Source organism: Cryptomeria japonica, chromosome 4 (assembly GCF_030272615.1).
Source record: "Cryptomeria japonica chromosome 4, Sugi_1.0, whole genome shotgun sequence".
In the NCBI taxonomy this organism is placed as follows: Eukaryota; Viridiplantae; Streptophyta; class Pinopsida; order Cupressales; family Cupressaceae; genus Cryptomeria; species Cryptomeria japonica.
The window spans coordinates 222390492-222414251 of NC_081408.1; the positions used below are offsets into that span (position 1 = coordinate 222390492).

The 23760-nt window shown below is 37.0% G+C and overlaps 1 protein-coding gene across 2 annotated transcripts in view; it reads right to left on the bottom strand.

The window, feature by feature from the left end:
• Window positions 1-272: 272 nt before the first annotated feature.
• Window positions 273-23760, bottom strand: part of LOC131069762 (thaumatin-like protein 1) — a 34945-nt gene continuing 11457 nt past the window's right edge. The window contains exons 2-4 of one of the 2 annotated variants that reach the window (XM_058005307.2): window positions 1563-1616; window positions 823-1417; window positions 273-729 (exon numbers count right to left, since the gene is read on the bottom strand). In XM_058005307.2, the coding sequence (XP_057861290.2) occupies window positions 498-729; window positions 823-1417; window positions 1563-1614 (879 nt within the window). In that variant the 5' untranslated portion in view covers window positions 1615-1616 and the 3' untranslated portion in view covers window positions 273-497. Of the gene's footprint in view, window positions 730-822; window positions 1418-1562; window positions 1631-23760 lie in introns of both variants that reach the window. The other variant, XM_058005306.2, reaches the window with a different exon arrangement.

The window sequence follows — 23760 nt, forward strand, 5'->3', positions numbered from 1 at the left end:
TACTTTTTGACCTTTGTGCGCATAACTGATTCCACAACGTGCATCGTTACTACCTAGAAGCCAAATCAATTGCTATAAGCAGTTAAGTCGCATACGAAGACAACTGAAAAAAAAATTAAAAAAAATCCAATGTATTGTTTAAGATCTGTGGGTTCGCGAAGTTAGCTATGACGGCTACCGGTGCTCTTCCCTATAAGAGTCGTAAAAATTGGGTTTAAGATTAAAAAAACGTTTCGACTCCAAATTCCTCACCTTAATTTGAATTCTAAAACTGTTCACAAACACTATCAATCATTAACCAACCAATTTTCTACACTTGAAAAGTTTTCCATGAGTTCATTTTTTGAGCGGGATACTCAAGTCTGAACTACAGGTCAATATGATCAATCATGTAATCTCACTCTCATTTCCCAAGATTTTAAAGTGGGACATCTAATTCTGAGTCGTTTGGTGATGGCCTCAACATGCCGTAATGTACATTTGATGAATTCTCGAGTCTAGATCCAAAACCAAACACTACGCCAAACTAATAATATTGACACTGAAAATATCATACTAAAAGGGACTAAACAAATTTGGTTTGCATTACTCGACCCGGCGCTCGCCGTCGAGCTGGTGGACAGTTTGCTGCCGCCTATAATTGGTCTAGGATCTCCGTTTCCAGTACTATCCGGCGCTCCGTTCGCCGTCGGGCTTGTGGCCAAGGGCGAACTGGTGGAGCTCATTTGACTGCACGCATCGGAAATAGAACATCCCACGTCAGCACTGCGTTTTCATTTAGGTCATTCCAAAGAGAGGTTGATAAACTAATGAAATGCTGACCTGTCCATTCCGACGAGGGGGCAGAACGTTACGGCCAAATAAGCATCCGCGCAGGTTAACGTGCTGTTCTTGAAAAGCTGCGAGTTGGCCGAGGGTTTTGACATGTTGTGATTGGCGTAGGCCTCAATACAGCAATACTGAGTGCTGCCAAACGCCTCGCATTCTCCCCCGCAAGCCAAGACCTTATCGTTGGCGTTGCTAAGGTTAATGTATACTATGCGGCCCTCTGCCATGTAAGCACCCGTGCCGCGGGTGGCCACCACCACCATAGGTAGATGGTAGCCATTGACTAGGTCCGCTGGGGTGAACTCCGCAAGCATGGGGAGTGGGATGAAGTCCGCGGCATTGCATGGGCGCGGCTGCCCTCCATAGTCGGCGATGCTGCAATTATCCTTTCCGTTGGCCCCGGAGTTGCAGCCCGTTCGACCCAACACGCTACCGGACCACCCGACAGGGGTCTCCACCACACGGACTGCACCCGGTGGCAGCTCAAAATCCCTGGTTGCCATCGGCCCTATGCCTGCGTTCGGCAGGAAGACTGGCCGAACGGGGTACCCACAGCTGTTCAGGATCGTAAAGGAAGTCGCATATGCTCCTGCAGGAAAAGACCAAGTGAACAAAGCACAGCTTTAGTCAAAACAAAAACATGAATAATCTTACGAGTGCCAAAATGAAAGGAATTTATAGAGGATAATTAATGCTTAGAACAGCACAAGACTGTTTTACAATGTACTGCTTACCCAGTGTCACGACTAACAAGATAATCACACGCAGCTCCAATTTGATTGGCATAGCTGCAAAGAACAGACTAAAAACAGAATGTCAGATTTCGCAGATTTCTACTCCTGAGTTACAAATCTCCGGCTTCCTATTATAAAACCAAATTTATAACAAAACAGGCCCACAATTTTCCACTGCAGACTCCTGCAGAGCACCTCGATAAACCATTTAAAATTTTAAATAAATCACCTACCTAGTAAAACGCCCCTCGAAATATCAAATTTCACACGTTTACATTCCTGACGAATCTCCTTGCTAAATTTAGAACAAACCAGAGTCCATCAGAGCATTTGATTATAAAATCGTTTTCAAACCAGAAAGAGCAGAAAGTTTTGGAGTGCCGCGCAACATGACGCATTTGTCAAATCCATATAAATAAACCCTTCGTTTAGAGTAGTTTGCAGATATTAGAATATCTATAAAGATGAAGTTGAATGGTTATCATATTTTTATAGAACGTGTGTACACTGATGATTGAACATTATATATCAAATTCTATTTATTTTCGTTTTAATAAAGTGTAATATAATTTATCATTTTAAATTTACTAAAATCTACATAACTAGTAACTACCCATTAATCGGCAATTTATGCTAGGCACATTCTCCGAAGTAATGTTTCAAGAAGTGACAACTTTGCATTATGCATGGATGGAAATTTGGCTGATAGAATTCATCAATTTATGCTTGGCACATTTTCCGGAGTTCTCTTTCAAGAATGTTGAGTTGTGGACATGTTGCAACAATTAAGTTTTGTCATCTTTATGGAGAACTTCGAGATAATTGGTTCATTTCAACAGAAATGATAAAAGATCTATATTCTTAACCGGTTAAGCATTGAGATAGTGAACAAGGTTAAATGAAGGAGACGAAGAAGGAGAAGTGTAGTGCCTCTCCCTGATTCATCTTTCTCCTATTCTTATTCATCTTTTATGTTCATCTTTTACAAGAGGTTGTGATATACACTTTCATATTTGTGCTTTGATAGTGTAATGTCCATATTTTGAAATATAATTTATTATATAATTTAATAATAAATAATAGTAAAATTAAGATACAAAAGAATAAATATAAAAAATTAAAATATAAAAAAATATAATTAAAATTTGATTAAAGTTAATGAAAGGTCAAAATGCATGAAATGATAAGTTGTGACTCCCTCAAACATGAGATATAAAAGGGAGAACAAAAACTCATTTGAGGGGGGAAAATTTGAAAAATGAGAAGTGTAGATCTGATTATGAAAGGTTGTGTCCATTTCAAAGGACAAAAAATAATGAAGAGTTGCACTCTTTCAAAAGGTGCTAATGGTGAAAGGGTGTGTCTTGTTGTTTATAACTAGGTAAGATGGGTTCGGATTGCCTTAAGGCAACATCCGAACCCATATAGGACTGGGTCCTATCTTAAAGGGGTAGCATGCCCCCAAGACAAGTCCGGCCCCATCTTCCACGTCACACTAAAAGCACCATGCCTCAATAAAGAAAATTGGCACCAAAAGGATTAAGGCCGACCTAGGATATATGGGTTAAAGACTCATATAAATAAAGGTAAATTGCAAACACAATAATCACTTGATCTCTTATGCAATCAACGAACTAGCTCTACAACTAAAGGTGCGAAATTACTAAAAAGGATTGTGCGAACTTGTCCAAGAGGATATAAGGCAGTTTGGTGCAGACTTGAAGTATTTAGAAAGGCAGATCTGATATACAAAAGGGGATCAGATCTAGGGAAGCAAGCTAAGTATTGTATTTGTGCAATTAAGATTGAATGCATAATCTGACCTGTGGGTCTTTAATGCTGGGTTTTTCCTCCTTGGAGGTTTTCCCAAGGTATTGGTGTTTGTCTCTTGCTTTCTTGGTTCATTCTTGAATTTACTTGATTATGGTTTACTAAATAACAACAAATAATTAAATCTTACAAATCTGATTACTGAACTAGGGCACAAATTTAACATGGTATCAAAGCTAAGGTGTCACTAACTTCATATTTTAGTAAATCATTTGTTGCATATAGTTGTTGTTTGTTTTCAGATTAAAATATCAGGTTTGAGGGCTGAAGATAGACTTGATGGAGCCCTTGATTTTGCTGCTTGGAAAGTTTGTATTCTATTGATCCTTGAAGAGAATGATCTGCTGAAATTCATAGAAGAAGAAAGGATGTCCCCTCCAGAAGATGTTGAAGAGCTGAAGCAGTTCAAGAAAGACTCCCTCAAGGCAAGGAAGATCATAATTGAATCCGTCAAGAATCATCTTGTCACTGTCATATCAAAATTTGCGTCTGCCAGGGAAATGATCAAACACTTGGAAGGGATGTATGAAGTCAACAACCTCAACAGGGCTCTTGCTCTAAGGCAGCAGCTTCTTCACATGAAAATGAAAGAAGAAGACTCAATCATAGCCTACTTCATGAAGATCAATGAACTAAAGGACAAGCTAAGTACTCTTCATTGCCAAATTTCGAATAAAGATCTTGTTATGATTGCATTAAATGGTCTACCTGATGAATGGGAACCATTCATTTGTAGCATTGGTGGAAGAGTCGATCATCCCAACTTTGAGTGTCTTCAATCTGATTGCATTGAAGAGGAATCTCGAATTGAGGTAAGAGGAAAACTCAAGAACTCTCACAAAGATGATAATCATGTTCTCTTAGCTAAATCTAGGAAAGGTGGACATTGAAAGAAAGAAAAGAGAAGCAAAGATTTTAGATCCTCCTCCTATGATCCAAGGAAGAAGTCAAGAGATCCCTCTCACATTCGTTGCTTCAGGTGTGATAAGTATGGTCACTATGCCAGAGATTGTCAGAATGATCCCAAGGAAAGGGAAGTCAATTTAAATGAAGTTGCCGAACAAAGTGAGGATTATCTTCTTATCTCTGCTCTATCCAGCAATGTTCCTACGGACAATAATACTTGGATAATTGACAGTGGTGCCTCCAGAAACATCTCAGGTTTTCATGAGCATCTTTCAGATCTGATTGAAAGGGACACCAACCTTCATATGGTAATTGGTGATGATGTTCGATACTCGGTAAAAGGTTCTGGTACTACCTCTTTAAAACTAGATTCTGGTATTTCCTTACAACTCTGTGATATCCTTTTTTGTACCTGGTATTAAAAGAAATCTTATTTCCATTTCTGCCTTAGAAGATAGGGGTTTGCAAATAGCATTTTCTGAAGGAAAAGTACTTGCTTGGTCTAAGAAATCTAATTTCAAAACTACTTGTGTTATTGGAAATAGATGTGATATTTTATATAAGCTTGCAGCTAATCCAATTCAAGCTCTCGTCCATGAGGCCCCTGAATCATGCGAGTTATGGCATAGAAGACTTGGACATCTACACTTTCAAGTTCTTCCCACTCTTGGTAAAATGATTAAAGGTATGCCTAAACTTAGTTTATCTCATGATGATGCTTGTAAAGGTTGTGTGATGGATAAGAATGTAAAGAACCCTTTTCATAAAAATGATAGTAGGGCTAAAGAAAAGTTAGAGCTTATTCATTCAGATTTATGTGGTCCTATGTCTGTAGCATCTCCTAGCGGCTTCCTTTATTATGTTATCTTCATAGATGATTTCTCTAAGAAAACATGGATTTACTTTTTTAAATCTAAAGAGTATGAAGAAGTCCTAAACAAATTTAAAGAATTCAAAGCCTTAGTTGAAAACACTACAGAAAATCGAATTAAATGTTTAAGGTCTGACAATGGAGGTGAGTACACCTCAGGTAGTTTCTATGATTTTTGTGTTAAGGCAGGAATTAAGAGGGAGTTATGTGTTCCCTACAATCCTCAGCAAACTGGAGTTGCTGAAAGAAAGAACAGGGCCATTGTTGAAGCTGCAAGAGACATGATTCATGATCAAGACCTACAACCTTTTCTATGGGCAGAAGCATCCAAAATAGCAGTTTACATTCAAAATAGATGTCCTCATTGTGCTCTAAAGGATGTAACTCCTAAAGAAGCCTTTACAGAAATTAAACCTGACATCAGCCACCTAAGGATATTCAGGAGCCTGATGTATGTTCATGTGCCTAAAGAAAAACGAACCAAGTTGGATCCCTCTGGAAAGAAAGGCATCTTAGTGGGATACAGTGAATCTTCCAAAGCCTTCAGGATCTACATTTCAAGTCAAAGGTATGTTGAGGTAAGTAGAGGGGTAAGTGCATAAAGATGGTGGTCAGAAAAGTGGACACATTATAAAAAAAACATGAAAAACACCAAAATGGGCACGGGGCATTTCAAATTTAAAAAACCCCGTACGCGTTTAGGCTCGTTTTGCCGAGCCTAACCAAAGCTAAACCGCGTGCGCGGTTTAAAGCATACTAACCGCGTACGCGGTTCTGTCTGTCAATAAAATGCAATTCACTTACATTCCATTAGGTTTTTCAGTAGGATATATACATAAAATATAACATTTAAGTATAAGTGACATTTCTCTTTGTCTTTTATCTTTCTTATATTTTAAGTTATATTTTATGTATATATTGTCAGGATGTTTGAGAGTGGTTCCAGATCTCTAAGAGTTATAATGCAGATTCTAGTTTTTGGAGTATTCTTATAAATTTCAGACAGTCAAATTTTAGTAATCAGCATACTCATATCAGCATTGTGTCTCTCATCTCTTCCCTACATTCCCCCTCTCTCTTCCTTAACCCCTACCTTTTTGTCTCTTAGGCATCTCCCTCTCTACTTTCTTCCCTCTCTCGGGTATCTCTCTGTCTCTTTCTCATCAGCCTCACCCTCTTTCTCTCTTTCATATATCCCTCTTTCTCTCCCTCTCTCAAATATCTCTATCTCTCACTCTCTCCCCCTCTCTTAAGTGTCTCTCTCTCTCATTATCTCCCTCTCCCTCCCCCTCCCTTTCTCTTCCTTTGTCAAGTATTTCTTTCCCTCTAACTCTCTTTCTCTATCCCCCTCTCACTCCATTTCTCTTTCTCTCAAGTCTCTCTCCTCCTCTCTATCACATCTCTCTCTCTCTCTCTCTCTCTCTCTCTCTCTCTCTCTCTCTAGTCTCTGTCCCTATCTGCCTCTATCTCTCTATCTCACTCTCCTCCTCTATCAAGTGTATCTCTTTCCCACTCTCTCCCTACCTCCCCACCTCTCTCTCTCTCTCTCTCTCTCTCTCTCTCTCTCTCTCTCTCTCTCTCTCACACACACACACACACACATCCTCGTTCTCTCTATCTCACTCTCTCCTTCTCTCAGGGGTCTCATTCTCTCCCTCTCCCCTCTCCCTCCCTCTCTCCCTTTCTCATTACCTCTCTTTCTCACTCTCTCACTCTCTCCCTCTCTCCCTCTCTTCGCACCTCTCTATCTCTAGTCTCTTGTAATATCCTTCCACCCCTTCGTCCCTCTCACTCAGACTCTCTCTATCTCTCACCCTCTCTTTCTCTCTCTCTCACCTTTCCTCCCTTCACCTCTTAGGTCTCTCTTTCTCTCCCAATCCCTGTATCCACCTATTATCTCTCTCTCTCTCTCTCTCTCTCTCTCTCTCTCTCTCTCTCTCTCTCTCTCTCTCTCCTCCTCTCTTAGGTGTATCTCTCTCCCATTGCCTCCCTCTCCTCCCCTTCTCTCCCTCTCTAGGGTCAAAAGGTATTCTCAGGGGTCATATGGTATCATAGAGATCCATGCATGTGTCCTAAGGGGTCATATGACCCATAACGACACATAAGAGGTCATATGGAGTCCTAAGGGGTCATAAGACACCATATGACCCCTTAGCACACCATACGACCCATAATGACACCAAATGGTATCCTAAGGGGTCATAAAACACTATATGACCTCTTAGGACACCATACGACCGATAACGACACCATATGGAGTCCTAAGGGGTCAAATAGTGTCCTAAGGGGTTGTAGGAGACCATGTGACCCCTTAAGACACCATATGACCCCTAATGATACCATATGGTGTCCTAAGTGGTCATAAGGTGTCCTAGGGGTCATACGACACCATAAGACACATAATGATACCATATGGTGTCCAATGGGTCATTGGACACCATATGACCCTTATAACACAATACGAACCCTAACAACATCTAAGGGGTCATAAGACACTATATGATCCCTTAGAATACCATAGGACCTATAATGATGCCAAATAGTGTCCTAAGGGGTCATAGAACACCATATGACCCTTTTGGGCACCATATGGTAGTGTTATGGGTCGTATGGTATCTTGAGGGGTCATATGGCATCCTATGACCCCTTAGGACACCATATGATGTCGTTATGGGTCGTATGGTGTCTTAAGGGGTCATATGGTGTCCTAAGGGGTCATAGGACACCATATGACCTCTTAGGAAACAATATGACCTCTAATGACACCTAAGGGATCATATGGTGTCCTAGGAGGTCATAGAATAGCATATGACCCTTTAGGACACCATACGACCCATAATGACACCATATGGAGTCCTAAGGGATCATATGGTGTCCTAAGGGATCATAGAACATCATATGACCCGTTAGGACACCATATGACCCATAACGACACGTAAGAGGTCATATGGAGTCCTAAGGGGTCATAAGACACCATATGACCCCTTAGCACACCATACAACCCATAATGACACCAAATGATGTCCTAAGGGGTCATAAAACACTATATGACCTTTTAGGATACCATACGACCCATAATGACACCATATGGAGTCCTAAGGGGTCAAATAGTGTCCTAAGGGGTCGTAGGAGACCATATGACCCCTTAGGACACCATATGACCCCTTAGGACACCATATGGTGTCATAAGTGGTCATAAGGTTTCCTAGGGGTCATACGACAACATAAAACACATAACGATACCATTTGGTGTCCTAATGGGTCATAGGACACCATATAACCTTAGAACACAATACGACCCCTAACAACATCTAAGGGGTCATATGGTATCCTAAGGGGTCATAGGACACTATATGATCCCTTAGCACACCATAGGACCTATAATGATGCCAAATAGTGTCCTAAGGGGTCATAAAACACCAAATGACCCTTTAGGACACCATATGGTGTTGTTATGGGTTGTATGGTGTCCTTAGGGGTCATATGGCATCCTATGACCCCTTACGACCCATAAATATTATCCAACCAATACATCCACACGATCCAAAGAAACCAATACGTTCATTTTCTTCAAATGTTGATGGAGAGAGAGAGAGAGAGAGAGAGAGAGAGGCACCTTATATGCACTTGAGAGGGGGAGAGAGGGAGACAATACACATACATACACACATATGTGTATATACATTTAATATATTATATATTATTATATACATATATATATATATATATAAATATTATATATATTTTTTTTTATATTATATATAAATTATATAATATATGTATATACACATATTATATATATATAATAGCATATTATACACTCCCAAAATTTAAACAAACTTAGCCTGTACGCGCTCTTTATAGTAAAACGCGCTATTTATAGTACAAATAGAGTGTACGCGCTTTTTATAGTAAAAATAACGTGTACGCGCTTTTAATAGTACAAATAGCGCGTACGCACTTTTTATAGTAAAAATAGCGTGTACGCGCTTTTTATAGTTAAGATAGAACATACGCACTTCTTACACCATAAGTGCCTCGTACGCACTTTTTATACCATAGGTACTCCGTACGCGCTTTTGTCTGTTTAGGCTTGGAAATAGGCCTGGATGACAAAGCTACGGTTTGGAAGTTTGATTTCCCTCCATTTCCCTCATTTTTGGCGTGTTTTATTTTATCAACTTGGTTTCTCGACTTTGTCATCATCAGGTTTACATATCATCAAGTGGGTGTTTCTAAAATTTCCACCATATTTTCACCCATCTTCTGAGCTTTCTAACCATATAATTTTTTTAAAATTTGAACAACAATAACATATTATTATTGAATTTATTTTACTAGTGTCTCAATAGTTCTCATAGACATATGTGCACCATTTTTTTAATAGCTTTTGATATAATTATCCAAATTTAAAAAAAATTACATATTATTGTAGTGAACTTGATTCTTTACAATTTGAAAAAAAAAATTGCATTTTCGATTTTTTTAGTGCAACTTATGTTTCGCGCACGAACAAGTACCTAATTTTTAGGATTTGCTCGATCGGAAAAATCATAAAAAAAAATACTCAACAAAAAATTACAAAAAAATACACATCTTCTAGTGCTCACTCTTAACTATCTTTCTGCCAAAGGATTTGTTAAAATACTAAATCTAAATATGACTTCTTTGATGCGCACGTCAGACACTATGTTATGTTTTTATGAAAAAATCAGGGTTTGTTTTTCGTGCGCGAAGGATTTGACCCCCTTAATCTTATCTAATTTTGAAAAAGTTTAGTAGTTTGGAAACTAGATTCAGAGTACTACAATATTTGTTTTTTGATTATCTTCATATCTTGAGTGGATGACTTTCAAATTTTGCCTCCAAGTTCAAGTTCACCTGATTTCAGAAAAAAAGTGTACACTTATACCCCCCTTTTTTACCACCATCTTTGTGCACTTACCCAGAGATGTAACCTTTGAAGAAGATATTGTTTTCAAAAGATCTAAAGGTTCATTATTTGACAATAATGATATGGTGATTGAAAATCAAGATTCAATAGTTGATGCTAACCCTGAGATACAGAAGGAGTTCGTTGACCTTCCGAATTAGGAAGTTCAGAATGACCTAGCAGAACCCATGGACTCTACCGATATACCTCAGGATATTGTGGTCTGCAAGAAGAGACCACTTTGGGTTAGAAACACGATTCAAGATGCTGAAGGATTTGTTGCTCCCAGAGGAACCTTTAGAGATAGCAAGAGATTCCAAAATCACGCCAACTACATTTCTGTGATGTGTAATATCATTGAGTCTGAACCTTACAATGTCAAAGAAACTATGTCCCATCATGCTTGGAAATCAGCTATGGATGAAGAGTATGGGTCTATCATCAAGAATGATGTTTGGGACATTGTACCCAGACCCAAAGGTTAGTCTGTTGTTTTTTCTAAATGGTTGTTTAAAATTAAGCATAATGTTGATGGTAGTATTGAAAAATACAAAGCTAGGTTTGTAGCTCGTGGTTTTTCTCAAAAGGAAGGAATAGATTATGAAGAAACTTTTGCTCATGTTGCGAGATATACTTCTATTAGATCTATAATAGCTATTGTTGCAGCCAAAGGTTGGGAGCTACATCAAATGGACGTTAAGACAACCTTCCTCAATGGTGTCATTGAGGAGGAAGTCTATATTGAGCAACCAGAAGGTTATGTAATCCATAAAAGAGATTCTCATGTTTGCAGGTTGAAGAGAGCCTTATATGGGCTCAAACAGGCTCCTCGTGCTTGGTATGAAAGAATTGATAAGTACTTACTAAGCTTAGGATTTCGTAAGAATGATGTTGATGCTAACATTTACTTAAAGATTTATAATGATGATATGCTTATTTTGGTTTTGTATGTGGATGATTTATTTCTCATTGATGAAAATAAATTATTCATAAGATGTAAGAAAGGATTAGCCTCAGAATTTGAAATGAAGGATTTAGGACTAATGCATTACTTCCTAGGGTTAGAAGTATGGCAAAAATCCAATGAAATTTTTCTGAGTCAAGGAAAATATACTATTGATATTCTAAAAAGATTTAGAATGATGGATTGTAAACCCATGCATACTCCTATGGAATCTAACTTAAAGAAGTTAAGTGTTTCTGCAGCTAACTCTGATTTTGCAGATCCATCTGAGTACAAGCAATTGATTGGATCCTTGATGTATCTAGTCAACAGTAGGCCAAATATTTGTTATGTTGTGAATGCCCTCAGTCAGTTCATGAGCTTGCCTAAACTTGTTCACCTGGTGGCTACCAAGCACATTCTAAGATACCTGCGTGGCACTATTGGTTATGGACTGAAGTATTCACTTAATACCTCAATCTTCTTGGAAGGCTATTCAGATTCAAATTGGGCAGGAAGTGTCAAGGACAGGAAAAGTACTTCGGGTATCTGCTTCAATTTGAGCTCTACAGTGATCTCTTGGGCATGTAGAAAGCAATCTTCGATAGCATTAAGCACTGCAGAAGCTAAGTACATTGCAGCATCTGTTGCATCCAAAGAAGCAGTGTGGCTTCGCAAACTCCTTGTTGGATTATTTGGTCAAGCTAGTGGTCCTACGACCATTCATTGTGATAATCAAAGCTGCATAAAGATGTTAGTAAATCTTGTGTTCCATGACCGGTCCAAACATGTGGAAACGCACTATCACTTCATTCGAGATATGGTGCAAAGAGGGGCCATTCAACTAAAGTATATTAGCACAGATGAACAGGTTGCGGATATCCTTACCAAACCCTTATCCAGAGTGAAGTTTGAATACTTCAGAGACAGACTTGGTATTGTGGAAAATGAAACCCTGATTGAGAGGGAGCTCCAATCTCAGCGACTCTATCTGTTGCGCTTTGATCATTCTTTGCTTGTGTGCAAGAATGAAAAATATCCAATCTATGCTTGTGTGCTAGATGGAAAATTGTAATTATGTAAAGACCCACTTGTGTATTACACTTTATATGCTTGTGTGCTAGAACCATCCTATGCTTGTGTGTTAGGTGGAAGATGTAATTCTATGCTTGTGTGCTAGATCCATTCTACGCTTGTGTGCTAGATGGAACTCTAAAGGTTCAGATTATGTATTCTCTTCTTCCCTAGTTAAGAGAGAGTGTTATTTATAACTAGGTAAGATGGGTTTGGATTGCCTTAAGGCAACATCCAAACCCATATAGGACTGGGTCCTATCTTAAAGGGGTAGCGTGCCCCCAAGACAAGTCCGGTCCCATCCTCCATGCCACACTAAAAGCACCACGCCTCAGTAAAGTAAATTGGCGCCAAAAGGATTAAGGCCGACCTAGGATATATGGGTTAAAGACTCATATAAATAAAGGTAAATTGCAAACACAATAATCACTTCATCTCTCATGCAATCAGCAAACTAGCTCTGCAACTAAAGGTGTGAAATTACTAAAGAGGATTGTGTGAACTTGTCCAAGAGGATATAAGGTAGTTTGGTGCAAACTTGAAGTATTTAGAAAGGCAGATTTGATATACAAAAGGGGATCAGATCTGGGGAAGCAAGCTAAGTATTGTATTTGTGCAATTAAGAGTGAATACATAATCTGACCTGTGGGTCTTTAATGTTGGGTTTTTCCTCCTTTGAGGTTTTCCTAGGGTATTGTGTTTGTCGCTTGCTTTCTTGGTTCATTCTTGAATTTACTTGATTATGGTTTACTAAATGACAACAAATAATTAAATCTTACAAATCTGATTACTGAACTAGGGCACAAATTTAACATGTCTCTTGCCAAAGGGCAAGCATGATGAAGAGGTGTGACCTCTCCCACACATTGAGAGATATAAAGGAAAGTAATCAAAGCATCCAATCACGTCACCATGGATTGAAGTTACAGGCAGTAACATCTTTGTCCTTGGTGGTATGCATGGGGATGAACTGAGTATGTATGCTTGATATATGAAACCTGATAATGTTCAAATGCAAAATTAATAGTAATATTAATATGGACTGCAATATGTATGACGATCATACTTAATTTCATATATATTCATAATACGTTACTTATAGTCTAAATCATGTTATTACTATCAATATTTAAAAAGATGGGAATGAGATGTTCCAAAGAGGGGCAGTCTAAATCCAAGCAATAGGTTGAGTTCCAAGATAGGGTGGGGATCAACGACCCATAAGCCTTAAGGGTATAGACCCAAGATAGGTAAGGGTTTGGATCTGTAAACTTTGAGGGAACCTCTTGTATTTGATCTCTAAGCGCTTTGGTAACATACATAGACCCTTCTCCCTTAAAATTGAAGTAGTAGCAGGGTTTGATATCTATATTAAGAACTATGAGCAATGAAATTAATCATCTAATAAGCAAAATAAATAAGAACTCGTTAATAACTAATTGAAGAATATTAATCAATTTTAGTATATTGAAATAGATCAAGTAGGGGACATTACAGATAGTCTCTTTGACAATGGTGGAATCATTATGATTAATATAGATGAAGTTATGTTCTGGATTCATATGTTGATTAGACTTATGCACTCAATATTCATGTATGGATTATGATGCTTATGAGGTTATGATGGCATCTTGATTATGCTAACCCTACTCCATGATTATAATAGTGATTGAGTTGATGCTATGATGATTGTGATTGTTTTCTAGTGTCTTCGTCATAAGGACAATGTCATAACACTCATTGCGAGCATATATATATATATAGTTGCATATGATGTGTTATTGATGGTTGCAGAATTACAGGGTACCAGACATCGACTCCACTTGGTCTCACGAGTCTGAGTGTATCATTATCCCAATGGCTAGTTGTTGAAAATGGCATAGTTTCACTCACACACTCTAGCCTTAAATTGTATACCTTATTAGTTGTGTCACAACGAAAGTTGGTGTTAGAGTCTTGAATTGTTGATCGTCCTCTTTGTTGGTGTAAGGTAATGTGAGTCTATGTTTAATCATATGTAGCAATGTGTGATTGTTTAATCATTTAATACTTATTTTTTATTTGATTAATGTTTAATTAATTTATTTTATTTAATATTTTGATTTATTGTTTAACAAGAGCTTAATTATTATTTATTGATAATTATTATTGTTATTTGTCAATTAGCTTTTATTTATTTATAATTTAATTGAGTTTTATTGAGTGTTAATTATTGGATTTTATATCTATTCTATTTAATTTGTTTTAATGATGACTTTTTGGATATCCCATTATTATTATTTATTGGATGAATAAATAATATTATTATTCATGAATAATATTTTATCTTGGAGATGCAAGCTATTATTTAATTAATTGTCTTTTTACCCCTCTTTGATTAATTTGATTTATAATAAAACCGCCTACCCTCTTATTTAATTGGTCGAATTTATTATTTCCCCTCAAACTATGTGTGGGTAGGTATGATATATGGTTTTTGGTTTATTTTGGTTGGTCGGCTTTTAATATACTTTTGAGTTTGATTTTTGTATATTTTGAACTTTCTGTGGATTCGAATTGGGTTTGGGAGCTTGTTGGATTTGGAGCTTTCTTCTTCAAATTTCATCTCCATTGCTTCTTTTTCCAGGTCGGATTTGATTGCCCTATTCTCAGTTTTCGTTTCCAGGAAAAGATTGTCTGCTGAAAGATTATCTTGGAGGGAATTTTGGGAATGAATCAGTTGTTTATTACTGGCTTGATTGAAAGAAAAAAAATTTGAAAAGATTGTATTTTTGAATTGGGTATTTGATTTTGTGCAATGTTGGGAATGAGTATTCATGATTTGTGATTTGTATTGTTATGACCTCCCTGCGAGTGTTTTTGTGCATCGGTTTTGGATTTGTGGAGGCTTATATTGTCTTAGGAATCTTATTTTAGGACCTCTTATTGTCTGGTGTTCATTTGGTGTGATTTGATTAGATGTTGTTGTGTCTGTGACTCTTCATGTGCAAATGTCTCTTTTTGGCTTTGTGTAAACCCTATTCTGCTTTCACGATGGTTTTTAATGACTTATGTGTCAATTTTAGACCATTATAAGGCTCGTGCCCAAATTTGAGCAAGTTTGGATACCTCTATATCTTGTTTTCTTAAAGTTGGATCCTTGATACAAAAACACTAAAACTAAGTGCAAAAGTGCTACTCTAGGCTACAATAGCGCCAAAGTACTGACAAAAGGGCCAAAGTAATGTTTGTTAGTTTCTGAGTTAGTTTTGAGGTTCTCAGTTGGTTCTTTTGGCTTGGTCTTCATTCCAGAGGCTTGATTTGTCATGTTTGATTATTTTTGGGCATTGTGTCATATTCATTTGTGATGTGTGTGAATCCACTTGGGCTCCAGCAAGTAGTTTTGTGCTTGATCGTTGAGGTTTCAATTTGTTGCTCCAGCAAGTTGAGTGTATCCTTTCTATTGAGAAAGTTGAGTGTATCCTTATTGTTGAGGAAGGTTACTTGCAGCTCTAATGAGAGGTTATGTTGTGCCTCGCTATGGAGGATCATTCTATGTTAGTGGATTCATGTATTGCCCCTATTGATGAGTATTTGACATTCTTGAGGCTCTCTTATTGTTGCATTTTTTATGAGCTTATGGCTTGATCCATGAAAAGTGGCACTTGGTTCTATGTTGATGGCTATCTTTGTGATTCAGTTGTATTAGTTTTGTAATGACTTTTGGATGCATTCCATGATGAGCTTCATGTTGTTTATGTGTTGTTCTTTGTTATGGGTTACCTTATGGTTATGGTCCATGGTTGGGAAAGTGGGCTCTTACATGTGTGGACTAGGGTCTTGGGCATTAAGCCTCTAGGAAGGGGTCTACACTTGTTGGAACCACATGAAGAGTTTTCTTGTAATTACAAGTGATAATCTTTATAATTGATTAGTGGGTTTAGGTATCTAGGCATATGCATTCACTAATCAAGATAATAATTAGTTTTGTGGCCCCACCTCATAGCCCTTGAGGGATACTCAAGATGAGCTTGGAAAGACCGTTGGAGCGGTAAGCTAATCTCCCTTGAATGGCTCCAAGGTTGAAATGGTTCCACATGCCTATCAAGGTGAAGCTTGGCCCTTTCTTTTGTGAGGATAGCATGTGATGACAATCTTTCCCTACATGTGTCCATTATCCATATGCCTCGATTTATTGATTATACCTTTGGAAGTTTAGTTGTTTTGATTTAGTCATGTGATGTAATTTATTGTTATGGTTGTTGTCTTGTTGTACCCTTTGGTTGTTAGGTGTCAGCTTAGGTCTTGAGTGTGAGTTGGAACCTTATGTCATCTCCTAGCACGAGGTGTGGTTCCTAATTGGTTCCACATGGTCAGGTGGTTTGATGCCTTCTTCCATTGGGATGTTATTCATTAGATGTTTGTGTGTGTGTGTGTATGAATTTATATTATCTCAACATGTGGATGGATCTTTGGAGCATAATTTATGTAATTGGAATTAATATCATGTGTTTTGTATCTTGAGGAAGATGTAAAAGTATTGGAAACTGTGTAATTAATATCTTGTGAGTATGCGTATTAGGACTTGTAGGATGATTTCAAAGTGAAATGTATTGGATAGGATCGATGTAAATGAATAATAAATGTGTATGTAAATCCAGATTAGAAAGGAATTAAATCATTGAGTGATACGATTGGAATATCTCGTGAATATCTTGTGGATGGTAGTGGATATGTTAATGATCAAGTATGATTTGATTGAAAGATGTTAACCCTTAATATTAGTTGTCTTTGAAATATGGAAAAGAATGGTATTGATAGGTATGCATTGGAGATGAATGAGACTATTGTTAGAAAGAAAGTAAATGACAGGGATTTAAATGAAATGGGTGTTAATGATTTCACGATATGGATGTATTATTGTGATGTTGATAGTTAGTAGTTGCAGGTTGAATGAACTCTATGATTCTTCTTTATGCGGAGCTGATTTTTATGTATTGAGATATTATATTGATTCATGATGACATTGCAAATGTAAAAGAGATTATGTACTTGTACTATGTATTATTATGTAATAGAACATAATCATGTAGTAGTTGTGATTATGATCGTGTAATAAGATGTTGTATTCATTGTAAGATACATGTTGTAGGAATGCTCAATAGATAGAAAAGAGATAGAGATCTATATGGGATAAGAAATGAAATGGTTGATACTTAGAATTGCTTATATGTTGATTGTGCTATTTGGATTCATATTGAAATACATGGTTCGAGAAGAAATGGGGAAATAGTCCTAACACTAGGAATTGGTGTTTTAATGAACTTAGAGAATTGATGGGTGTAAGATAAGTGTAAGAAATTTCATGGTTCTCATGGTAAGAGAGATAGTTATATAAATTGACACAACAATGCTAAAGGTTTTATGATATTGACATGATGTGTTATTTCTAGTAAGTGATGACATTAAAGTACCCTAGGGAATGAATGGAGGAATGGAGGAATGATTATGTGAATGAATTGAGATGATTGTTAAGAGGTTATTTCTGCTTGTGTTTTATGTTGCTAAGATCAGGGCTTTGCTCATGATGTTTTTAGTCATTAATGTAGTTATTCTATGATCTTGAAGCAATGATAATTTAATGTGATGTGTTAGTAGATGTTTAAAAAAAAAATTCTCTATTTGTATGTTAGATATGTTTATTTTCTCTAGGATATTGTGGCAGGCATTACAAGAAATATCTCAACATAGCCCACTGCAGGTTCCATTGTTGTTATATGGAGCCTAATCGACGTAGTTACCCCCCAAATTTTTTTGATGGGGTTGGGGGCAACGTTCCCCAAGTTGGGATCAAGGGGCAACAACCCTAGCACTCAAACGACTTTTATTATTTTATAAAGGCGTAAAGTGTTATTTTTCTATTGGCTGACATGTTTTAATCCTAATTTTGTAACCGATATAAGTCTTAATAAAAGGCAAAGGGTTAGAGTTTTTTGTAGTGAATTTTGTAGCATTTTGCAACGGTATTGAGTTGCAAGAGGATTGTTGGTTGTAATCAATTTGGTTTTACTAGTTAATAATATTGGAATCTTTGTTTGGTGGATGTAGCCCGAGATTGGGTGAACCGCGTTAAATATTCTCTTTAATATTTATTTGCATATAATTGGTGTTTTTTGCATGCAATTCCTAACATCCATTTCTATATTCCTTCATTTGAGTGTTTGGCCTATTCAAGAATAGGAAAATTAGATGCAATAACTGCCAAGAATGTTTCAAAAGTTTGAGTGTTTGGCCTATTCAAAAATATGGAACTTTCTTAGAAGAAGCTCTCACACAAAAAGAGCTGAGCTTCAAGCTGCCAATTAGAAATACTCAGAATTGTTAACAAAACCAAACCTTGTTCAAGAAAATTAAATTATTTGGCAGCCTATAAACACATTTAAAAACCCTTACTAATTCTAACCTAAATTTTTTCAGTTTTGGCTGTTTGGCATTTTGTCATACACTTAGCATGCAAACTTGTTGATGACAAGATTTTCAATGTCAACACATACATGAATGCATAGAAAACAAAAATAATATTTGCATAAACTAATAACATAGACCACACAACCAACTTGCATTTTATTTACACTAAACCAAGTCTGAATATACTTGTTATCGGGTCTGATTCAAATCATATCAGACTGATAATACATACAAAATATGTCTATAATAAACACATCGAATTCAAATTTGGATTCTTTACATACCCGATTGCTTACATTACATGAAGAACTAATGAAAATGTCTCCAGACCCCACTGTATAGGTCTGAGGTAATTCTGATCATAATTTGAAGAAAATGACAACCAATAACAAACCCTAGTCTCCTCCAATTAAGATGGCTAGGTCTAAAAATGGGGCAATGAAACCTTAGATGGATAATTTGTCAACAAAATGCCAATAATAACCTCCAACCCCTAGAAACAACAAACTAATATAAATTTGCAAAAGTCTGATACAAAAAACTACCCAGAAATGAAAAATACCAAACACAAAAGTCTTCACAAATCAGGCCAATTTCTCCTCCAAACCCTAGCAAAATGATTATCGATGAAAGATGGACCTTAATAACCTCCAAATTTGACTGAATATGCCTTCAACGTGCAAATAGCTTCAAACCCTAGCTGACTAGAACACAAATTAATTCCAAAACTTGAAAATAAGCTCAATAAAAAACCCTAAAGTAGATTTCCCTATCAAAGTGGACTTGGATTTTCGTCCAATCCACGAATTTCTGAAGGTTCTCCAATAGATAGCTCTCCAAAACAAGTAAAAACAAATAAAATCTAAAATGACTTCCAATTCCCTTTTTTCTTCTTTTATAATAACCTTTTCCCTTTTTAGAAGAATACTTTATTTTGTTTCTTTTATTTCTTTTTCCCTTCAAATCCAACTTTATATTATAATTTAAAGTTGACATTATAATAAAGGCACATTATTAATTTAAACTCCCTTATTGCTCCAAAATTGACCTTTTCATTAATATAATGATAATTTGACTCACAAGGTCTAAATTTTATGCATCTAAGATTTAAAACTTTTCATCCCGATTCCAACGAGCTATAACATTAAGGTGCTCATTAAACAATTTTAATTAAAATTGCAACCAATAGCACACCTGACTTGCGAAAATAGCCAAAAAACATCGAAATCGAAATTTGACTGCACAAGAGTGATCTTGATGATAAAAAATGATAAACGAGCCTAATTGGATGACTTACTAAAATTAGACACTCTCTCCAAGGATCTTGGAGCCCAAACTAGATGCTGAAAATAACATCTGAAAGCGTCGTTTAACTCTTCAAACCATCCGAGCTCATTGGAAATACCAAAACACCCCTTGGATCATGCTGACACAAACCCAAAATGTCAATGACAACTACACTGCTAGAGAATCCAAAATCAGGGACATTGCAACACACTTTATATAATCCTTGCTACTGATGATTGAAAGGAAAGCAAGTGCGGAAATTCACTTTCCTAATGTCAATTTGCAAGGGAGAATAGACTAGTGTATACAAATTCTTAACATTTACAGAATATGGCACAAGCATGAGCATACACAAATAAACAACATAGAGATATAACACACAGAGATAACGTGGGAAAACCCTTTCGGGAGAAAAACCCACCACCAACAGATAATCGACTTTATTAATAGTATGTCAAAAACAATACAATAAAGTCCAATTTGCGAACTTCCTTTTTCACTCTGTCAAACAATCGTTCTAAACATAACATCCAACACTCGGATAACAGTTAGAACATACTCAATGGCTATCGTAACTCGTAACTCTTCATTCAGTTCACATTTTGCTTCAAATACCAAACTGGTCGACGGTTCATCTGAGCAACTGAACCAACAGCTTGAAGTCTAACCGTCTGCCTGCGTTGGTCTGCATTCATGGAAAATCAATTATCCCACATGCAGCAAGGAGTCGAGTCGGTTCATATTCAAATACACCGTCAGTCGCATCCTTAGTGTCCGAGAGTCAACCTTTTTGGGACTCGGTTCGATCTCGCTCCCGCAATCGGTCTCCGCTCCATTGGCCATCGGTATAGCTTTCAAACAGCAAACCCGATCACCCCATGATACCCGATCACCGAAGGCAACTCCATCGGGTCATCAGTAAAGCATCTAAAACGTTGCTCCGATCTCCGATAACCAAGAGCGGACTTCATCGAGACATCGGCACCAACCTTGAGATGTTATCCTGATCTCCGATAACCAAGAGCGGACTTCATCGAGACATCGGCACCAACCTTGAGATGTTATCCCGATCTCCGATAGACAAGAGAAGACCTCATCGAGGCTTCAGCGTAGTCTTCATCACGTCGACCCGATACCCGATCACCGAAGGCGACTTCATCGGGTATCGGCCTAACTCCAGACCGGTACCTCTGATAGCCGATGACAACCCAGACCGCTTAAGATAGCTCCATCGGGTCATCGACACGACGCTGATGCAATCCTCCCGAAAACCCGAAGTTATCCTGATGACCGAAGTCGACTTCGTCGGATCATCGGGATAACATCATACCTGCTACTCCGAGCTCCGATGGAAGAAGATACATCGGCAAGAGTCATGCCGATAGAGCTCACAAATTTCCTTCATACTGTTTCATCGGCAAGAGTTAACCCGATCAGTATGGACAATGGTCAAGTGAATTAGAGGCACATTTCCAACAATGATGAGAGGGCAGACTTGTATTAAATACTGAATAAGGTAAAATATGCAATAACACTGGGATTACTTGTATATTCAGAGCTGAAAAAAATTGAGGAGATAACAAATCTTCTGGAAATATGTCTTCATCCTTACATTTTGAGTTGTAGTTCACCCTTTGACTTCCTTGATGGCTATCTCAAACTCTCTAAATATTTAAAGTTGGTTAGCTTTCATCTTTTCTACTAAGATAAGCCTATGAACTAAATGACTGATATTCTACTTCATTGTTTATGTCATTGAACTAGAGAAAAAAAAAATTAATAAAAATATTCTTCTTTGTTGCAGATACAAGACACTCTTCCTCCTCACCCATTAGCACATCTAAATTTGTCAAGATATAAATTCCATATCCTTGAAAGATCCTTATCTCCTTGTTTAAATGTAATAACTAATAAGAATGTGCCAGCAGTGACCTGGAACTTGCCAGAACAATTTATGTGACATGTCTGTGCGTTTCAGAACTGTAAGAATAACTATTACAGCACTTAAATATATATTTCAGATCTGAATCTTCACGTAGTGTATCACTTTCAGAGCTTGTTTTCTAATCTGTTTGTGATGGGAAACTGAAATCAGATTGATATTGCTGTATTTGCACATGTTTCAATTCTTTCTGTCAGGTCTTTTAGATCATTCTTGAGCCCCTTTTAATGTTCTTTCCTTGTACTTAAGAGGCAACCGTTTCAGTAAATTTAGAGCAGCGGAATTCCAGTTGAATGAGTTAAATATTTTAATATCCTTATGTTCTCCGTTATTCCTTCTCAAGAATTAATAAATAAAATTGAATGTTAAATTGTTAATTGCGAGTTGGATTGCTTTTTCTTCCTGAGCTTTTTGTTCTTACTTGTGTCAAGATTATGGACCCTAGCTGTATCTAGCCTTTCCATAATTTTTCTGGGATAATTAATTGTGTTTTATTATATTAATTTTGAAGATTTCAGTACTGATTTATGACTTTAAATTCTATGAATTTGGTGACTTTGATGATTTATCTGTTGTCTGGACTAAATTATTTTTCTTCTAAACAAGCCTTTTCAATTCACAGGATTTTGGTTGAGTTTGCCTGAGAAACAGAGTGAAATTGAAATGGTAGATTAATAATTTAATTGTGCACTGTGCAAACTTTTTTTCTATTATATATTTAGTCATTTTTATCATACCAAAGCTTAGAGAACAAATTATATTTGGTGTTTCCCAGACAGGAGGCCATCTGAGTTCAAGCCTTGATGTTGTGGATCTTATGGTTGCAATTCATAAAGTGTTTGACACTTCTCAAATAAAATTGTCTGGACCGTAGGCCACCAGTCATTTCCTCCCAAAATATTGACAAGGAGGAACAAACATGTCCTCCTTTGACAAACCTCTAGAATAGCTGGTTTCACCATGCACACTGAAAGTGAGCATGATGCGTTTCATGCTGGACATATCTCTACTAGCATTTCTGCTACCCTTGGTATGCCACTGCACCTAGTCAATAGCAAACCAGCTCTGTAATTTTCTATTTGAGCACACACGAACAAAAAAGCAATTTCCACATTTTTTCCAGCTTATGTTATCCTTTTATTACAGAATGGATATTTTGGAATCACATTAAAGCTAATTTTGATTTTGTGGGTAAACATGGAAACTATCTGCTGTTTTCATTCTGATTATTTGTCGCAGTTTATCCTAAGCTTATTCAGACAAATTTATTATTTCTCATTTTGATTGATACTCAACGCATTTTGCTTGGTTTCTGCTTTTGTTATAAGTTATCATGTGCATCTCACTTTTTAAGTGTTGATATTAGTGACTAGTGAAGATATTTATATATAAAACTACTTTGGTTCATTCTGATAGATTATTACATTTGTTGAATGGTTACCCAGGTATGGCAGCTGGTAGAGATCTTCTTGGCCATCCTAAAAATGTTATAGCTGTTATTGGAGATGGTGGAATGACAGCTGGACAAGCTTATGAAGCTATGAACAACCCAGGAATTCTTGATTCAAACCTGATTATCATTTTAAATGACAATAAGCAGGTTTCCTTGCCTACTGCTACTATAAATGTGCCTGCACCCCTAGTGGGTGATCTTAGCAAAACTATTTCTAAAATTCAGGATTGAAAAATGTTCCGCCAATTCAGAGAAGCAGCCAAGGTTCAGGCCTGATCCCCCTACAGCTCATAGTTCTTCACTATGTTTATTCATTGTTTTCTTTGTATTTCTAATGACAAATCTTTAAAAATTCTAGAAGGTACCTTATATGCAGGATATTACACAGCAAATTGGAGAAACAACACATGATATTGCAGCAAAAGTGGATGAGTATGGCAGAGGAATGATCCGCACTAACCGTTCTACACTCTTTGAAGAACTTGGACTCTTACTACATAGGTCCTCTAGAT